This window comes from Oncorhynchus clarkii, chromosome 5, assembly GCF_045791955.1.
Source record: "Oncorhynchus clarkii lewisi isolate Uvic-CL-2024 chromosome 5, UVic_Ocla_1.0, whole genome shotgun sequence".
In the NCBI taxonomy this organism is placed as follows: domain Eukaryota; kingdom Metazoa; phylum Chordata; class Actinopteri; order Salmoniformes; family Salmonidae; genus Oncorhynchus; species Oncorhynchus clarkii.
Genome location: NC_092151.1, coordinates 93205364 through 93226009, shown reverse-complemented (window position 1 = coordinate 93226009; position 20646 = coordinate 93205364). Strand labels below are relative to the sequence as shown.

General features: G+C 45.2%; 1 protein-coding gene across 1 annotated transcript; it reads right to left on the bottom strand.

The window, feature by feature from the left end:
* Window positions 1-901: 901 nt before the first annotated feature.
* On the bottom strand, window positions 902-19711 carry LOC139409575 (selenocysteine lyase). Its single transcript, XM_071154936.1, has 13 exons — window positions 19602-19711; window positions 18741-18988; window positions 18407-18516; window positions 17549-17649; window positions 17180-17375; window positions 16790-16917; window positions 11117-11269; window positions 10750-10856; window positions 9413-9449; window positions 6887-6970; window positions 6478-6580; window positions 3103-3178; window positions 902-1767 (listed from the first exon to the last, which is right to left on the bottom strand). Exons 2-13 carry the CDS (start codon window positions 18983-18985, stop codon window positions 1614-1616), a joined length of 1494 nt encoding a protein of 497 aa, XP_071011037.1. The 5' UTR covers window positions 18986-18988; window positions 19602-19711; the 3' UTR covers window positions 902-1613.
* Between the last annotated feature and the right edge of the window lie 935 nt (window positions 19712-20646).

Genomic DNA, 20646 nt, shown 5'->3' with positions numbered 1-20646 from the left:
GGGGCTACTGGTACAGAGTCAATGTGGAGGCTATATACAGGGGGTACCGGTACAGAGTCAATGTGGAGGCTATATACAGGGTATTACGGTACAGAGTCAATGTGGAGGCTGTATACAGGGTGTTACGGTACAGAGTCAATGTGGAGGCTATATACAGGGTGTTACGGTACAGAGTCAATGTGGAGGCTATATACAGGGGGTACCGGTACAGAGTCAATGTGGAGGCTATATACAGGGTGTTACGGTACAGAGTCAATGTGGAGGCTATATACAGGGGCTACTGGTACAGAGTCAATGTGGAGGCTATATACAGGGGGTACCGGTACAGAGTCAATGTGGAGGCTATATACAGGGTATTACGGTACAGAGTCAATGTGGAGGCTGTATACAGGGTGTTACGGTACAGAGTCAATGTGGAGGCTATATACAGGGTATTACGGTACAGAGTCAATGTGGAGGCTATATACAGGGGGTACCGGTACAGTGTCAATGTGGAGGCTATATACAGGGGGTACCGGTACAGAGTCAATGTGGAGACTATATACAGGGGGTCCCGGTACAGAGTCAATGTGGAGGCTATATACAGGGGGTACCGGTACAGAGTCAATGTGGAGGCTATATACAGGGTATTACGGTACAGAGTCAATATGGAGGCTATATACAGGGTGTTATGGTACAGAGTCAATGTGGAGGCTATATACAGGGTATTACGGTACAGAGTCAATGTGGAGGCTATATACATGTCGGTAAGGGTAAAGTGTGTGCATAGATAATAAACAGCAGTGTAAATAGCCCAGGTGTCGATTTGATAACAGCTATCATGGGATTTAGACAGCTTGATTAGATAACACACGCATTCACAACAGCAACCCCTCCATCATAAAACAATGAACGTGAAGTATAAGTTGATATAACAATGCTTTATTTTGCGAAAGCATTTTTACAAACTATCGACAACTTTAAACAGCCGATACGCTATTCACATGGAGTTTCTGTTAGCTCCTCTGATTAGCCAAGCTGCACCATTTTAAAAATGTATTTAACCTTTATTTAACTAGGCAAGTCAGTTAAGAACAAATTCTTATTTTCAATGACGGCCTAGGAACAGTGGGTTAACTGCCTTGTTCAGGGGCAGAACGACAGATACCTGTACCTTGTCAGCTCGGGGGTTTGAACTGGCAACCTTTCGGTTACTAGCCCAACACTCTAACCACTAGGCTACCCTGCCGCCCCGTCCATCTATTTCACATCATTCAAGTCAAGTTTGAGCACATTTTTCCACATGGGAAACATTTTCTCCTGAATGAAATGAATAAGAATTACTAAAAGTATAAATGTGGTCTACACGCTACAAACAAATAACAACAAATAACAAATAACAACAAATAACAACAAATAACAACAAATAACAACAAATAACAACAAATAACAACAAATAACAACAAATAACAACAAATAACAAAAACACCTTTCACAAAGGTGTACATTCTCACTGCAGAATCGACCAGATATTGCTTTAAATGATTAACTGTTTGCAATACACAGCACGATGAAAAGGTGTATATTCTGTAGATCAATCAACCGATAAGTCGAACAATTACAATCAACGTTGATCAGTTGAGTCCCTCCAGCCTCTCGACAGCATTCTTCAGATCCTCCACCACCAGGCCTACCTCAGCCCGACTGGTCCCTCTCCCCACACTCAGCCTCAGGGCATTAGCTGCCACCTCTTCAGGGATGCCACAGCTCAGCAGGATATGGGAGGGCCTGAGGGACAAAGAGTGAAAACTAACAGGGACACCATAACAATATAGTTCCACTAAACAAGGGTGATTTATTTTGTCGTCTGTAATTAATGCGCATAGTTTCAATATATAATGTCTATATGTCTAATATATATATAGCGGCAGTATATATATATATATATATATATATACACACACACACACACACATATATATATATATATACACACATATATATACACACACACACACACACGTGAACAAGGCAACCCATTGTTCCTTGGCCGTCATTGAAAATAAGAATTTGTTCTTAACGGACTTTCCTAGTTAAATAAAGGTCAAATCAAATATAGAGTAACGGTCTGAGGGCAGTTATTGTGACTGTAAAGTTACTGTAGGTCTAGCTACTGTAGCTAGTAACTGTAGGTCTAGCTACTGTAGCTAGTACCTGTAGGTCTAGCTACTGTAGCTAGTAACTGTAGGTCTAGCTACTGTAGCTAGTACCTGTAGGTCTAGCTACTGTAGCTAGTACCTGTAGGTCTAGCTACTGTAGCTAGTACATGTAGGTCTAGCTACTGTAGCTAGTAGCTGCAGGTCTAGCTACTGTAGCTAGTACCTGTAGGTCTAGCTACTGTAGCTAGTACCTGTAGGTCTAGCTACTGTAGCTAGTACCTGTAGGTCTAGCTACTGTAGCTAGTACCTGTAGGTCTAGCTACTGTAGCTAGTACCTGTAGGTCTAGCTACTGTAGCTAGTACCTGTAGGTCTAGCTACTGTAGCTCTAGCTACTGTAGCTAGTAACTGTAGGTCTAGCTACTGTAGGTCTAGCTACTGTAGCTCTAGCTACTGTAGGTCTAGCTACTGTAGCTAGTACCTGTAGGTCTAGCTACTGTAGCTAGTACCTGTAGGTCTAGCTACTGTAGCTAGTACCTGTAGGTCTAGCTACTGTAGCTCTAGCTACTGTAGCTAGTAACTGTAGGTCTAGCTACTGTAGGTCTAGCTACTGTAGCTCTAGCTACTGTAGGTCTAGCTACTGTAGCTAGTAACTGTAGGTCTAGCTACTGTAGCTAGTAACTGTAGGTCTATGATGTAGCTAGTTACTATAGGTCTATGATGTAGCTAGTAACTATAGGTCTATGATGTAGCTAGTAACTATAGGTCTATGATGTAGCTAGTTACTATAGGTCTATGATGTAGCTAGTTACTATAGGTCTATGATGTAGCTAGTAACTATAGGTCTATGATGTAGCTAGTAACTGTAGGTCTATGATGTAGTTAGTTACTATAGGTCTATGATGTAGCTAGTTACTTTGGTCTATTATATACAGTATCTAGTAACTGTATGTGTCAGGTCCTCACCTGTCTCCTCTGTGTGAATGGCATGCAGCCCCAACACTGGCCAGCAGTCTTCTACAGCAGGACAATACCTTCCTCCCTACAGTACAGGGGACAGAGGAGACATGAATACCTTCCTCCCTACAGTACAGGGACAATAAGAGACATGAATACCTTCCTCCCTACAGTACAGGGGACAGAAGAGACATGAATACCTTCCTCCCTACAGTACAGTACAGGGGACAGAAGAGACATGAATACCTTCCTCCCTACAGTACAGTACAGGGGACAGAAGAGACATGAATACCTTCCTCCCTACAGTACAGTACAGGGGACAGAAGAGACATGAATACCTTCCTCCCTACAGTACAGGGGACAGAAGAGACATGAATACCTTCCTCCCACAGTACAGGGGACAGAAGAGACATGAATACCTTCCTCCCTACAGTACAGGGGACAGAATAGACATGAATACCTTCCTCCCTACAGTACAGGGGACAGAATAGACATGAATACCTTCCTCCCTACAGCAGAGGGGACAATAAGAGACATGAATCATTAACAGCCACCGTAGTTTATAAATAGCCACAGTAGGTTGTGACCTCGCGGCGATGTACGGTTAGAGATACTGCACAGCAGGGGTTCTTAACCTTTTTCTGCCTGGGACCTAAATGAGATATTCAATGTTTTCCTGGGACCCAAGCTCATGAAAACATGGCTCGTTTTGACAGAGAACACATTCTCAGTTACAGCGACGACCTGGGGGATAGTTACAGGGGAGAGGAGGAGGGACAACAACCTGGGGAATAGTTACAGGGGAGAGGAGGGAGTACAACCTGGGGAATAGTTACAGGGGAGAGGAGGGAGTACGACCTGGGGAATAGTTACAGGGGAGAGGAGGGGGGACAACGACCTGGGGTATAGTTACAGGAGAGAGGAGGAGGGACAACAACCTGGGGAATAGTTACAGGGGAGAGGAGGAGGGACAACGACCTGGGGAATAGTTACAGGGGAGAGGAGGAGGGACAACGACCTGGGGAATAGTTACAGGGGAGAGAGGAGGGGGGACTACGACCTGGGGAATAGTTACAGGGGAGAGGAGGAGGGACAACGACCTGGGGAATAGTTACAGGGGAGAGGAGGGAGTACAACCTGGGGAATAGTTACAGGGGAGAGGAGGAGGGACAACGACCTGGGGAATAGTTACAGGGGAGAGGAGGGGGGACAACGACCTGGGGAATAGTTACAGGGGAGAGGAGGGGGGACTACGACCTGGGGAATAGTTACAGGGGAGAGGAGGAGGGACAACGACCTGGGGAATAGTTACAGGGGAGAGGAGGAGGGACAACGACCTGGGGAATAGTTACAGGGGAGAGGAGGAGGGACAACGACCTGGGGAATAGTTACAGGGGAGAGGAGGGAGTACAACCTGGGGAATAGTTACAGGGGAGAGGAGGAGGGACAACGACCTGGGGAATAGTTACAGGGGAGAGGAGGGGGGACTACGACCTGGGGAATAGTTACAGGAGAGAGGAGGGGGGACTACGACCTGGGGAATAGTTACAGGATAGAGAGGAGGGGGGACTACGACCTGGGGAATAGTTACAGGGGAGAGGAGGAGGGACAACGACCTGGGGAATAGTTACAGGGGAGAGGAGGAGGGACTACGACCTGGGGAATAGTTACAGGGGAGAGGAGGAGGGACAACGACCTGGGGAATAGTTACAGGGGAGAGGAGGGGGGACTACGACCTGGGGAATAGTTACAGGGGAGAGAGGAGGGGGGACTACGACCTGGGGAATAGTTACAGGGGAGAGGAGGAGGGACAACGACCTGGGGAATAGTTACAGGAGAGAGAGGAGGGGGGACTACGACCTGGGGAATAGTTACAGGAGAGAGGAGGGACTACGACCTGGGGAATAGTTACAGGGGAGAGGAGGAGGGACAACGACCTGGAGAATAGTTACAGGGGAGAGGAGGGAGTACAACCTGGGGAATAGTTACAGGAGAGAGGAGGGACTACGACCTGGGGAATAGTTACAGGGGAGAGGAGGAGGGACAACGACCTGGGGAATAGTTACAGGGGAGAGGAGGAGGGACAACGACCTGGGGAATAGTTACAGGGGAGAGGAGGAGGGACAACAACCTGGGGAATAGTTACAGGGGAGAGGACAAGGGACTACGACCTGGGGAATAGTTACAGGAGAGAGGAGGGGGGACTACGACCTGGGGAATAGTTACAGGAGAGAGAGGAGGGGGGACTACGACCTGGGGAATAGTTACAGGAGAGAGGAGGGACTACGACCTGGGGAATAGTTACAGGGGAGAGGAGGGGGGACTACGACCTGGGGAATAGTTACAGGGGAGAGGAGGAGGGACAACGACCTGGGGAATAGTTACAGGGGAGAGGAGGGGGGACTACGACCTGGGGAATAGTTACAGGGGAGAGGAGGAGGGACAGCGACCTGGGGAATAGTTACAGGAGAGAGGAGGGGGGACTACAACCTGGGGAATAGTTACAGGATAGAGAGGAGGGGGGACTACGACCTGGGGAATAGTTACAGGAGAGAGGAGGGACTACGACCTGGGGAATAGTTACAGGGGAGAGGAGGAGGGACAACAACCTGGGGAATAGTTACAGGGGAGAGGAGGAGGGACTACGACCTGGGGAATAGTTACAGGAGAGAGGAGGGGGGACTACGACCTGGGGAATAGTTACAGGAGAGAGAGGAGGGGGGACTACGACCTGGGGAATAGTTACAGGAGAGAGGAGGGACTACGACCTGGGGAATAGTTACAGGGGAGAGAGGAGGGGGGACTACGACCTGGGGAATAGTTACAGGGGAGAGGAGGGACTACGACCTGGGGGATAGTTACAGGAGAGAGGAGGAGGGACTACGACCTGGGGGATAGTTACAGGAGAGAGGAGGGAGTACAACCTGGGGAATAGTTACAGGAGAGAGGAGGGAGTACAACCTGGGGAATAGTTACAGGAGAGAGGAGGGAGTACAACCTGGGGAATAGTTACAGGAGAGAGGAGGGAGTACAACCTGGGGAATAGTTACAGGAGAGAGGAGGGAGTACAACCTGGGGAATAGTTACAGGAGAGATGAGGGGGGACTACGACATTTCCGCAACCCAACCCATACTTAAAGAACGGCTGTTGTACCGAGTGGCAGATTGACGGAGACAAATCCCACAGCAGGAAGGGTAGAGAACGGGGGGGGGGGGGGGGCGTAGGTATGACTCTACAGATCAATTCAGATGTCCACATCCACAGAGATGTGATCGTCCACTGGTAAATATGTAATAACTACAATGTAGTATCACTGGCTGTTATTGAGTGGCTGAAGTGTGTAACATAAATACTGCGCAGCTCAATAGCACATTTTTACTCACCCTGTAGTCCAGCACCCAGAATAGACACGTTACAGGTATTGGGTAGGGTCTCGGAGTCAGGGAAATGACTGTTGAAATGGATCCTCTCTCTCCCAAAGATCGCCTTGGCAACACACAACAGCAAACACTTGTTGGACACAGAAGTCATAGCTATTGGACATGTACTATACTTGTACATTGACTTCTTCACTCACGAAACAGTAAATTTGAAGGAAAACATGGCAACAATCTAAAAGCAAGACAAAAACAAATGATGGTTCTACATTGAAACCACTGAACAAATATCCAAAAACAGTGTCACTGTGTCAACACAGGCTATAAATACATTCTGAAAGCCAACAAAAAAAACATTGATGCTTGTGATAGTCTATGACGGACAGATTAGCAGACTAACGTCCTGTTACTGTACCTGTAGTTGTTCCTCCAGGTAGTCCCTTGCATCCAGCATATGAGTTTCATACTCAGTCAGGTTAGAGTTCACCAGCTCTGCTGCCTAGTAGAGAGAACTAGTTAGTTCACCTGCTCTGCTGCCTAGTAGAGAGAACTAGTTAGTTCACCTGCTCTGCTGCCTAGTAAAGACAATAAATTAGTTCACCTGCTCTGCTGCCTAGTAGAGAGACAACTAGTTAGTTCACCTGCTCTGCTGCCTAGTAGAGAGACAACTAGTTAGATCACCTGCTCTGCTGCCTAGTAGAGAGACAACTAGTTAGTTCACCTGCTCTGCTGCCTAGTACAGACAATAAGTTAGTTCACTAGGCTCTGCTGCCTAGTACAGACAATAAGTTAGTTCACCTGCTCTGCTGCCTAGTAGAGAGACAACTAGTTAGATCACCTGCTCTGCTGCCTAGTAGAGAGACAACTAGTTAGTTCACCTGCTCTGCTGCCTAGTACAGACAATAAGTTAGTTCACCTGCTCTGCTGCCTAGTACAGACAATAAGTTAGTTCACCTGCTCTGCTGCCTAGTAGACAGACAACTAGTTAGTTCACCAGCTCTGCTGCCTAGTAGAGACAACTAGTTAGTTCACCTGCTCTGCTGCCTAGTAGAGAGACAACTAGTTAGTTCAGCTACAGGCTCTGCATCAACTCGTCATATAGACACCATGAATATGGTTTGCTTTAACAATACTTATATACATTAAATGTTCCCATTGACAATACAGTGCCTTGCAAAAGTATTCATCCCCCTTGGCATTTTTCCTATTTTGTTGCATTACAACCTGTAATTTAAATTGATTTTTATTTGGATTTTATATAATGAACATACACAAAATAGTCCCAAATTGGTGAAGTGAAGAAAAAAAAAACGTGTTTCAAAGAAATGTGAAAACAAATAAAAACACAAAAGTGGTGTGTATATGTATTCACCCCCTCTGCTATGAAGCCCCTAAATAAGATCTGGAGCAACCAATCACCTTCAGAAGTCACATAATTAGTTAAATAAAGTCCACCTGTGTGCAATCTAAGTGTCACATGATCTGTCACATGATATATATGTCTCAGTATATATATACCTGTTCTGAAAGGCCCCAGAGTCTGCAACACCACCAAGCAAGGGGCACCACCGAGCAAGCGTCACCATGAAGACCAAGGAGCTCTCCAAAACATGGTCAGGGACACAGTTGTGGAGAAGTACAGATCAGGGTTGAGTTAAGAAAAAAATATACAAAACTTTGAACATCCCACGGAGCACCATTAAATCCATTATTAAAAAATGGAAAGACTATGGCACCACAACAAACCTGCCAAGAGAGGGCTCCCCACCAAAACTCACAGATCAGGTAAGGAGGGCATTAATCAGAGAGGCAACAAAGAGACCAAAGATAACCCTGAAGGAGCTGCAAAGCTCCACAGCGGAGATTGGAGTATCTGTCCATAGGACCACTTTAAGCCGTACACTCCACAGAGCTGGGCTTTACGGAAGAGTGGCCAGAAAAAAAAGCAAACACGTTTGGTGTTCGCCAAAAGGCATGTGGAAGACTCCCAAAACATATGGAAGAAGGTACTCTGGTCAGATGAGACTAAAAAAAGTGAGCTTTTTGGCCGTCAAGGTAAACACTATGTCTGGCACAAACCCAACAGCTCTCATCACCCCGAGAACACCATCCTCACAGTGAAGCATGGTGGTGGCAGCATCATGCTGTGGGGATGTTTTTCCATCGGCAGGGACTGGGAAACTGGTCAGAATTGAAGGAATGATGGATGGAGCTAAGTACAGGGAAATTCTTGATGGAAACCTGTTTCAGTCTTCCAGAGATTTGAGACTGGGACGGAGGTTCACCTTCCAGCAGGACAATGACCCTAAGCATACTGCTAAAGCAACACTCGAGTGGTTTAAGGGGAAACGTTTAAATATCTTGGAATGGCCTAGTCAAAGCCCAGACCTAAATCCAATTGAGAATCTGTGGTATGTCTTAAAGATTGCTGTACACCAGAAGGAACCCATCCAACTTGAAAGAGCTGGAGCAGTTTTGCCTTGAAGAATGGGCAAAAATCTCAGTGGCTTAGATGTGCCAAGCTTATAGAGACATACCCCAAGAGACCTGCAGCTGTAATTGCTGCAAAAGGTGGCTCTACAAAGTATTGACTTTGGGGGGGGGGGGTGGGGGGGGGGGGGTGAATAGTTATGCACACTCAAGTTTTCAGTTTTTGTGTCTTATTTCTTGTTTGTTTCACAATAAAACATATTTTGCACCTTCAAGGTGGTAGGCGTGTTGTGTAAATCAAATGATACAATCCCCCCCCCCCCCCAAACTCCATTATATTCCAGGTTGTAAGGCAACAAAATAGGAAAAATGCCAAGGGGGGTGAATACTTTCGCAAGCCACTAACTGTATTTGGCCACCAGTTTTAGCAAAATATACACGGTAGGAGTAAATGGTCAATGTTTTGTTACACAAATGGGCTAATTAATACTGTACTGATTCAAGACTGTACCTTTCCAAGGCCAGCGATCATTGGTGTGTTCTCAGTGCTAAAACAAAACAAACATGAAAATACAGTGCTTTTCCTTTTTTACTTTTTGTAACATCTTCATCCGTTGTTCATTATAACTTCAGAGGGTGTTTAATACAGGACCAGTCAAACGTTTTAAAACACCTACTCATTCAGGGGTTTTTCTTTATTTTTTACTATTTTCTACATTGTAGAATAATAGTGAAGACATCAAAACTACTTAACAACAGATATGGAATCATGTAGTAACCAAAAAAAGTGTTAAACAAATCAAAATATATTTTAGATGTTAGATTCTTCATTGTAGCCACCCTTTGCCTTGATGACAGTTTGAGACACACATGGCATTCTCTCAACCAGTTTCACCTGGAATGGTTTTCCAACAGTCTTGAAGGAATTCCCACATATGCTGAGCACTTGTTGGCTGCTTTTCCTTCACTCTGCGGTCCAACTCATCCCAAACCATCTCAACTGGGTTGAGGTCGGGTGATTGTGGAAGCCAGGTCATCTGATGCAGCACGCCATCACTCTCCTTCTTGGTCAAATATCCCTTACACAGCCTGGAGATGTGTTTTGGGTCATTGTCCAAATGAAAAACAAATGATAGTCCCACTAAGCGCAAACCAGATGGGATGGCGTATCGCTGCAGAATGCTGTGGTAGCCATGCTGGTTAAGTGCGCCTTGAATTCTAAATAAATCACTGACAGGGTTGCCAGCAAAGAACCCCCACACCATCACACCTCTATACAGGACTATTTTCTGTATACCACCCCTACAACACAACTGATTGGCTCAAAAGCATTAAGGAAAGAAATTCCACAAATTAACTTTTAACAAGGCACACCTGTTAATTGAAATGCATTCCAGGAGACTACCTCATGAAGCTGGTTGAGAGAATGCCAAGAGTGTGCAAAGCTGTCATCAAGGCAAAAGGTGGCTACTTTGAAGAATCTAATTTAATTTGATAACACTTTATTGGTTACTAGATGATTCCATATGTGTTATTTCATAGTTTTGATGTCTTCACTATTATTCTACAATGTAGAAACTAGTAAAAATAAAGAAAAACCCTGGAATGAGTAGGTGCGTCCAGACTGTTGACTGGTACTATACATAATAGCTATTTAAAAATGGTCAAAATATTTCAGTGTGGCAAGTAATTGAGTATCAACAGCACCCTATTCCCTATATAGTGAGTGCACTAGTTCTGACCAGAGCCTTATAGGCTCTAATCAAAAGTAGTGCACTACATAGGGAATAGGGTTGCCATTGAGGAAGACATAATTAACATAATTAGACATAATTACTTGAACGATACCCTGGTCTGAAGTTCCTCTCCTGTCCCCCTCCAAACAACATGGGGTAGAGGGGTGTGGTTGTTCCTGGGCCGTTCACATACAACGCTCCCATCCTCGGTGCATAGAACTGAGTGACGGAATAGGAAACTTCTCAGAACTCAATATAAGAACTCATCTTCCCAGAATGCAATAGAAGATAATCACAGTATCCACGGGTGATTCGAAATTGTATTTCCTGTGCTTCCTCGCATCTTGACTCCTTCTCAAAATGCATTTGGATGTAAAAGATTTTAGGTTTCTCCCCTCTCCTCCAATACGCTTTAAGAAACACACAAGGAATCAAGGAAACACATTTCAGATTTGCCTAAAGTCCAGAAGAGTCCTGACCTTGTGTCCTACAATGGTGAGGTAATCCACTCCCAGGTCACGGGCGTCGACCCGCACCTTGCCTATGGCCTGGGCTGCGTCAGTGTGCAGGAGGATTCTATGTTGACGCTGTCTGTTGACAAATCTGACCCTCTGACAGAGCTCTCTGATTGGCTGTCAGGAAAAACACACAAGGTAGTTAAGTAATAATGCTGTTAGTAATATCTGTGAATAAGATGCACTACATAACCAAAAGTACAGTGCCTTGCGAAAGTATTCAGCCCCCTTGAACTTTGCGACCTTTTGCCACATTTCAGGCTTCAAACATAAAGATATAAAACTGTATTTTTTTGTGAAGAATCAACAACAAGTGGGACACAATCATGAAGCAGAACGACATTTATTGGATATTTCAAACTTTTTTAACAAATCAAAAACTGAAAAATTGGGCGTGCAAAATTATTCAGCCCCTTTACTTTCAGTTCAGCAAACTCTCTCCAGAAGTTCAGTGAGGATCTCTGAATGATCCAATGTTGACCTAAATGACTAATGATGATAAATACAATCCACCTGTGTGTAATCAAGTCTCCGTATAAATGCACCTGCACTGTGATAGTCTCAGAGGTCCGTTAAAAGCGCAGAGAGCATCATGAAGAACAAGGAACACACCAGGCAGGTCCGAGATACTGTTGTGAAGAAGTTTAAAGCCGGATTTGGATACAAAAAGATTTCCCAAGCTTTAAACATCCCAAGGAGCACTGTGCAAGCGATAATATTGAAATGGAAGGAGTATCAGAGCACTGCAAATCTACCAAGACCTGGCCGTCCCTCTAAACTTTCAGCTCATACAAGGAGAAGACTGATCAGAGATGCAGCAAAGAGGCCCATGATCACTCTGGATGAACTGCAGAGATCTACAGCTGAGGTAGGAGACTCTGTCCATAGGACAACAATCAGTCGTATATTGCACAAATCTGGCCTTTATGGAAGAGTGGCAAGAAGAAAGCCATTTCTTAAAGATATCCATAAAAAGTGTTGTTTAAAGTTTGCCACAAGCCACCTGGGAGACACACCAAACATGTGGAAGAAGGTGCTCTGGTCAGATGAAACCAAAATTGAACTTTTTGGCAACAATGCAAAACGTTATGTTTGGCGTAAAAGCAACACAGCTCATCACCCTGAACACACCATCCCCACAGTCAAACATGGTGGTGGCAGCATCATGGTTTGGGCCTGCTTTTCTTCAGCAGGGACAGGGAAGATGGTTAAAATTGATGGGAAGATGGATGGAGCCAAATACAGGACCATTCTAGAAGAAAACCTGATGGAGTCTGCAAAAGACCTGAGACTGGGACGGAGATTTGTCTTCCAACAAGACAATGATCCAAAACATAAAGCAAAATCTACAATGGAATGGTTCAAAAATAAACATATCCAGATGTTAGAATGGCCAAGTCAAAGTCCAGACCTGAATCCAATCGAGAATCTGTGGAAAGAACTGAAAACTGTTGTTCACAAATCCAACCTCACTGAGCTCGAGCTGTTTTGCAAGGAGGAATGGGAAAACATTTCAGTCTCTCGATGTGCAAAACTGATAGAGACATACCCCAAGCGACTTACAGCTGTAATCGCAGCAAAAGGTGGCGCTACAAAGTATTAACTTAAGGGGGCTGAATAATTTTGCACGCCCAATTTTTCAGTTTTTGATTTGTTAAAAAAGTTTGAAATATCCAATAAATGTCGTTCCACTTCATGATTGTGTCCCACTTGTTGTTGATTTTCACAAAAAAATACAGTTTTATATCTTTATGTTTGAAGCCTGAAATGTGGCAAAAGGTCGCAAAGTTCAAGGGGGCCGAATACTTTCGCAAGGCACTGTATGTAGACACCTGCTCATCCAACATCTCATTCCAAAAGCATGAATACGGAATTGGTCTCCACTTCTCGGAAAGCTCTCCACTGGACATTGGAACATTGCTGCGGGGACTTGCTTCCATTCAGCCACAAGAGCGTTAGTGAGGTCGGGCACTGATGTTGGGCGATTAGGCCTGGCTCGCAGTCTGAGTTCTAATTCATCCCAAAGGGGTTGAGGTCAGGGCACTGTGCAGGCCAGTCAAGTTCTTCCACATCGATCTCGACAAACCATCGATGTATGGACATCGCTTTATGCACGGGGGCACCGTCATGCTGAAACAGGAAAGGGCCTCCCCAAAACTGTTGCCTCACAGTTTGGGGAAGACAGAACTGACAGAATTGTCTACAATATCATTGTATGCTGTAGTGTTAACGTTTCACTTCACTGGAACTAAGGGGCCTAGCCTAAACCATGAAAAACAGCTCCACACCATTATTCCTCCTCCACCAAACTTTACAGTTGGTACTATGCATTGGGGCAGGTAGCGTTCTTCTGGCATTCGCCAAACCCAGATTCATCCGTTGGACTACTAGATGGTGAAGCGTGATTCATCACTCCAGAGAACACATTTCCACTGCTCCAGAGTCCAATGGTGGCGAGTTTTATACCACTCCTGCTGACACTTGGCATTGCGCATGGTGATCTTAGGCTTGTGTGCAGCTGCTCGGCCATGGAAACCAATTTCATGAAGCTCCCGACGAACAGTTCCCGTGCTGACGTTGCTTCCAGATGTAGTTTGTAACTTGGTAGTGAGTGCTGCAACCGAGGACAGACCATTTATGCACTTCAGTGGTTCTGTGAGCTCGTGTGGCCTACCACTTCACGACTGAGCCGTTGTTGCTCCTAGACGTTTTGTACTTCACAATAACTGCACTCACAGTTGACCGGGGGAAGCTCTAACAGGCCAGAAATTTGATGAACTGACTTGTTGGAAAGGTGGCATCCTATGACAGTACCACGTTGATAGTCTATTAGGATTGCATGGCTGTGTGCTTGACTTTATACACCTGTCAGCAACAGGTGTGGCTGAAATAGCTGAATCCACTAATTTGAATTGATGTCCACATACTTTTGTATATATATACATATATATATATATATAGTGTATGTTAGTAATATACACTGAGTGTTAAAAACATTAGGAACACCTGCTCTTTCCATAACAGACCAGGTCAATCCAGGTGAAAGATATGATCCCTTATTGTAGAGGTTCTTAAACATTTTCAGCATGGGACCCAAATTAGAAATTCTGTGTTTTTCTTGGGACACAAGCTTAGGTAAATATGCAACTATACATAACTATCGGTACATTTCATTGCCCTTATGCCTAAAACAAATGCAATATAGACAGAAACAAATAATGAAAATAAATATTAATATACATTTCTATTCATGTTTATTTCCCCCCATTAAAAACACTCTCACGTATCTGTCTAGGTTGGAACTGGTGCTGTTAAAATACAATAAATCATTTAATTCTGAACTGGAATAAACGGATTGATCACATCACACTGATGAATAACAGAACAGACACACAGGCGTTTTGATAGTGCAACTGTAAGAAACAGTACAGATGAACAATGATCAGGCCTACTGTACATCTTACTGTAGAAAGAAAGTCTAGGTTGGAAGTGTTGCTGTTTAAAAAATACAAGAACTTTTTTTTTATCCGAACGAGAATAAACTGATTGGTCACATCACATTTCTGGTCACATGATGTGGAGCAGAAAACACACACACCTAATGAGAGGTCTATTCTGTCCATGTCTATCCTGTCCATGTCTATCCTGTCCATGTCTATCCTGTCCATGTCTATCCTGTCCATGTCTATCCTGTCCATGTCTATCCTGTCCATGTCTATCCTGTCCATGTCTATCCTGTCCATGTCTATTCTGTCCATGTCTATTCTGTCCAGGTCTATTCTGTCCATGTCTATTCTGGGCTCAGTTCTGGACACTGCAACCCAGAGGTGATGCTCAGCATGGAGTCCGTTTCTGTACTTGTTGTGTTAAAGTATGCCAGAGTTGAGAACCCTGACTCGTATAGGTATGTGGTACCAAACTGGACCAGAACATCTACTACTTTCTCAGTCAGGCAGGAGACCACTTCCTGTTGTAGATGGAACAACCCAGAACTGTGTGAGGGGGTTCTCAGTCAGACAGGAGACCACTTCCTGTTGTAGATGGAACAACCCAGAACTGTGTGAGGGGGTTCTCAGTCAGACAGGAGACCACTTCCTGTTGTAGATGGAACAACCCAGAACTGTGTGAGGGGGTTCTCAGTCAGACAGGAGACCACTTCCTGTTGTAGATGGAACAACCCAGAACTGTGTGAGGGGGTTCTCAGTCAGACAGGAAACCACTTCCTGTTGTAGATGGAACAACCCAGAACTGTGTGAGGGGGTTCTCAGTCAGACAGGAAACCACTTCCTGTTGTAGATGGAACAACCCAGAACTGTGTGAGGGGGTTCTCAGTCAGACAGGAAACCACTTCCTGTTGTAGATGGAACAACCCAGAACTGTGTGAGGGGGTTCTCAGTCAGACAGGAAACCACTTCCTGTTGTAGATGGAACAACCCAGAACTGTGTGAGGGGATTCTCAGTCAGACAGGAGACCACTTCCTGTTGTAGATGGAACAACCCAGAACTGTGTGAGGGGGTTCTCAGTCAGACAGGAAACCACTTCCTGTTGTAGATGGAACAACCCAGAACTGTGTGAGGGGGTTCTCAGTCAGACAGGAGACCACTTCCTGTTGTAGATGGAACAACCCAGAACTGTGTGAGGGGGTTCTCAGTCAGACAGGAGACCACTTCCTGTTGTAGATGGAACAACCCAGAACTGTGTGAGGGGGTTCTCAGTCAGACAGGAGACCACTTCCTGTTGTAGATGGAACAACCCAGAACTGTGTGAGGGGGTTCTCAGTCAGACAGGAAACCACTTCCTGTTGTAGATGGAACAACCCAGAACTGTGTGAGGGGGTTCTCAGTCAGACAGGAAACCACTTCCTGTTGTAGATGGAACAACCCAGAACTGTGTGAGGGGGTTCTCAGTCAGACAGGAAACCACTTCCTGTTGTAGATGGAACAACCCAGAACTGTGTGAGGGGGTTCTCAGTCAGACAGGAAACCACTTCCTGTTGTAGATGGAACAACCCAGAACTGTGTGAGGGGGTTCTCAGTCAGACAGGAGACCACTTCCTGTTGTAGATGGAACAACCCAGAACTGTGTGAGGGGGTTCTCAGTCAGACAGGAGACCACTTCCTGTTGTAGATGGAACAACCCAGAACTGTGTGAGTGGGTTCTCAGTCAGACAGGAGACCACTTCCTGTTGTAGATGGAACAACCCAGAACTGTGTGAGGGGGTTCACCTCAAAAAGCATCTGGCTTCAATCAGTTTATTATTCCCGTTCAGAATAACAATTATTATTCTATCTTAACAGCAACAGTTCCAACCTAGACTCGTTTTCAACAATAATTTCTACAGTAAAATGTACAGTAGGCCTGATCATTGTTTATCGTTGTATGTACTGTTACTAGTGTTGCACTATCAGTAGCTTGCTTTGGTGAATGTTAGATATTAGCTGTGTACAAGGCCAGGGAATTGTTTGAAAGAGAAACTCACATCTACTACTATGACTTGGGTTAATATTTACAAGTGTGTGTGTGTGTGTGTTGGTGTGTGTGTGTGTGTGTTAGTACCATTTAGGTGTGAAAAACGAGGCCATGCTGCCCGTCCGTCTGTCCGTCCGAGTGGGTGTGTGTGTGTGTGTGTCCCTCACCATTAGGACTCCTGTCTCGTTGTTAGCCATCATGATAGAGATGAGACAGGTGGAGGGGCGGACAGCAGCCAACACATCCTCCACCTCCACCCTCCCCGTCACCTTGGAAACCGCCACTGACGTCACGTCTAAGACAACAACCCAGATAGGCCTATGTCAAGTCATTGACAACATTCGCTGTATTTATCAGTTACTGGAAACACAAACGATCCTTATTACAGTATAATGATTTATGTACGTACAGTACTGAGTGACTAAAGTTCTCGTTCAACTTAAGTGTTACACGTTAATAAAACAATATATATGATTGATCATCATCATCATCTTCATCATCGTCATAATTTAGCACACAGTAAATAAATATGAATCCAGAACAGTGTTAAACCCTACCTGCCGTGGCGTCCTTCAGCAGGTGTTCAGCGGTCAGTCTGACAGAGTCATGCTCTACGTTAGAGACGAGGATATGAGGTAGAGGCCAGGCTGAGGTTCCGCTGTTCTCATGGCGATGTCTCTCCCCTCTCTGCTCTGCTGTCCTGCAGCTCTCTCTGTAGGCCTCCAGGGCACTGTGGAACACCAGGTTATTGGCCTGAAGAGAACAGAGGAAAGTAAAGATCGCTGGCAATTAAACCCTAGAGCTTTCCAACGGTAGGTTATATCGCTGATAGAGCATGCACCAATCACATTGTGTTGTTTTGAGCCAGACAATAAGCCAGATGTCATGTTGTGTTCATGTACAGTATAACGAGACTGTCGGTCTACCTCAGTCCCACCAGAGGTGAAGATGATGTCATCTGCTTTCCCCCCCACCATTCTAGCCACATTCTCTCTCGCCTGGGTAATGATCTTCTTTGCTTTCACTCCTGGAACAAGGAAGAGACGACTAAATTCAAACACACACACACACACACACACACACATAGCTAAAGACGTTAATAAAATCAGCGGGGGTGACAAGATGGACAAAACAGAACATTAAAAAAAACATACTTCCAAGGTCGGTACCAACCCCTCACCCTGTGCCAACCCCTCACCTGGTGCCAACTCCTGCCAACCCCTCACCTGGTGCCAACCCCTCACCAAGTGCCAACCCCTCACCAAGTGCCAACCCCTCACCCGGTGCCAACCCCTCACCCGGTGCCAACCCCTCACCTGGTGCCAACTCCTGCCAACCCCTCACCGGGTGCCAACCCCTCATCCGGTGCCAACCCCTCACCTGGTGCCAACCCCTCACCTGGTGCCATCCCCTCACCTGGTGCCAACCCCTCACCTGGTGCCAACCCCTCACCCGGTACCAACCCCTGCCAACCCCTCACCTGGTGCCAACCCCTCACCAAGTGCCAACCCCTCACCCAGTGCCAACCCCTCACCCAGTGCCAACCCCTCACCCGGTACCAACCCCTCACCTGGTGCCAACCCCTCACCCGGTGCCAACCCCTCACCCGGTGCCAACCCCTCACCCGGTACCAACCCCTCACCCGGTGCCAAACCGTCACCCGGTGCCAACCCCTCACCTGGTGCCAACCCCTCACCTGGTGCCAACCCCTCACCTGGTGCCAACCCCTCACCTGGTGTGTAGGTACTACTGGGGTTTCCCCAGGCCTTGTGCCAACCCCTCACCTGGTGTGTAGGTACTACTGGGGTTTCCCCAGGCCTCGTGCAGGGCTTCAGTAACAGCCTGAATCACCTGTGGCTCCAGTGGGGTGGTGGCGTTATAGTCCATGTAGATCCTGTATGACAGAGAGGTAAGTACATTCACCCCAATAGTAAGGAGGTGGGAGAAGACAGGATGTGCCACATGAAATAGGCCTAGTAAAACAATATGTCTACAGGGAGGGAATCCCGTGGAGTCGTTCGAAGCCAAATAGATAAGAGCATGAGGAACCACAGGAACTCAATGGGTTGTAGTGGTCTCCCATCGACCCCTCTGTGACAAACAGTGACAAACACTTACCTGTCCTCGTCCATGTCTGGAATATACGTGTGTATATGACCGTCAAATGGAAGGTCTGAGTGCGTGTGCCCATTGGCACCACCTGTGTCTGAATGATGTGAGAGTGCGTGGTGGTCATCCAATGAAGTGACTGTATGGCCATCGGATGTAGCTGAATGGTGAGAGAATGGACGACCGTCTACTGAGCGGTGACTGTGGTCCCTCGGGTCCCTTGTGCCGGAGCTGGCCTTCACTGGTTCAGACATGACCTTATGGAAAAGCCAAGGTTTATATGACTTTTGATTAAGTGCCCCCCCCCCCCCCCACAATTATTTTTTTTTTACCTGCAGGTAAAGTGTGTAACATAATGTTAGGTCATTCTATAGGGTTGGGGTTGTCCTATATAAATGGGATACAAGTCCTATTTATATAGGGCAACGGTCCTATAGGGTCAAGGATGGGTTTGTAAACAAACTCATGAAGCTAAAAACGTCAGTCTGTTAGCCACCTGTTATCTACTATGTCACCGACACAGTCAGATACAATCTAACGTGTCATGCCTAGCTCACTAGCTAATATGTAGACTTTCCAAGGAAACACGTGTAATGACCTAGCTAGCTCTAAAGAAAGCTAACCAGCCGTGTCGTTTCTTAAAATGAACCCCATTTCATCCAGCACAGCATTGATCTTGATAACCAGACATCATTCGTTGCATCATTCGTTGAGTGACATAACTTTAGCTAATACGTGGCTGTAGAACAAGCTACAAAAAAGCTTGCTAAGCTAGCTAACGTCATTTACTGTGGCTGGCTGGCTGTTGGTATAAAACAAAATATATTGTTTATTTCATCAATTTGAAAGTCACTGTAGTTAGCGAAATACCTTGGCTAGATAGGCGAAGGAGGATGAGACTGAAGAAGATAGCTCTACTGTCAACGACTCCCAAAAGTCGAATCTTCTTCCTCAACCCGGAAATGCCAGGTTTCCGCTTCCGTCCATGATTGAACCCGTTCCTTCCTTGTTTAGTGTGACGCCTGCAGTGCATGTTGCAGAGTCTGAAAAAACACACTCCTGTAATTGAAGACTTTTCCTTAGTTTCGGGTTTTGAAAATTAATATCAATAAGTCAGTCTTAGATTGTGTTTTACAGGAAGTATATGGTATCACAATTAAAGATAAGGTTACTTATCTTGGAATTGTTATAGGCAAGGATGGAAAAACAAAGGAGTGACTTAAACTTTAACCCCATTGTTGAAAGGTTGCTGAGAGAGATTTCGTTATATGGTCGGGTTTTATTGTCCAAAGCTGAAGGGTTATCCAGATCGGTTTATGTCTCGTTATCACTTGAATTATCCCCTAGAATTGTAAAGGATTTAGATAAGATTCTTTATCATTTTATTTGGAGGAACAAGCCTCACGATCTCCTGAAAGATATTCTCACTAATACCCAATAACAAGGAGGTCTTGACGTTTTAGATTTCAATACTCTAAATAATACTTTGGAATGTCTTATCCTAAGTATTTATTTGACTCAGTTTTTGTTTTAGAATTTCTGCTTGGGTGTAATTTTGATGTTGGTAAAATCCCAGTAAAATTGGCCGAATTCCATAAACAGCCAATTTTAGCTTTGATGTTAGTGCATAAACACAATCTTTTCCCCTCACAGATACTTTCTATGGAACAACAAAGATATATACAATTTAAAATTAAGTCTCTTTTTTTCGTAACTGGTTTGAGAATACAATTATTTTGGTAATGGTCAGTTACTGAATGACGATGGATATCTACTCTCATATGGGGAATTTCTTCATAAATTAAAAATTCTAATAACCCCGAAATAATATACAATTATTTTTTATGCGATTCCAAGGGGGGGTTGTGTCTTTTTTTAAATTCCTCTGTGGTTGATGTAAGTAACAGATTTACAT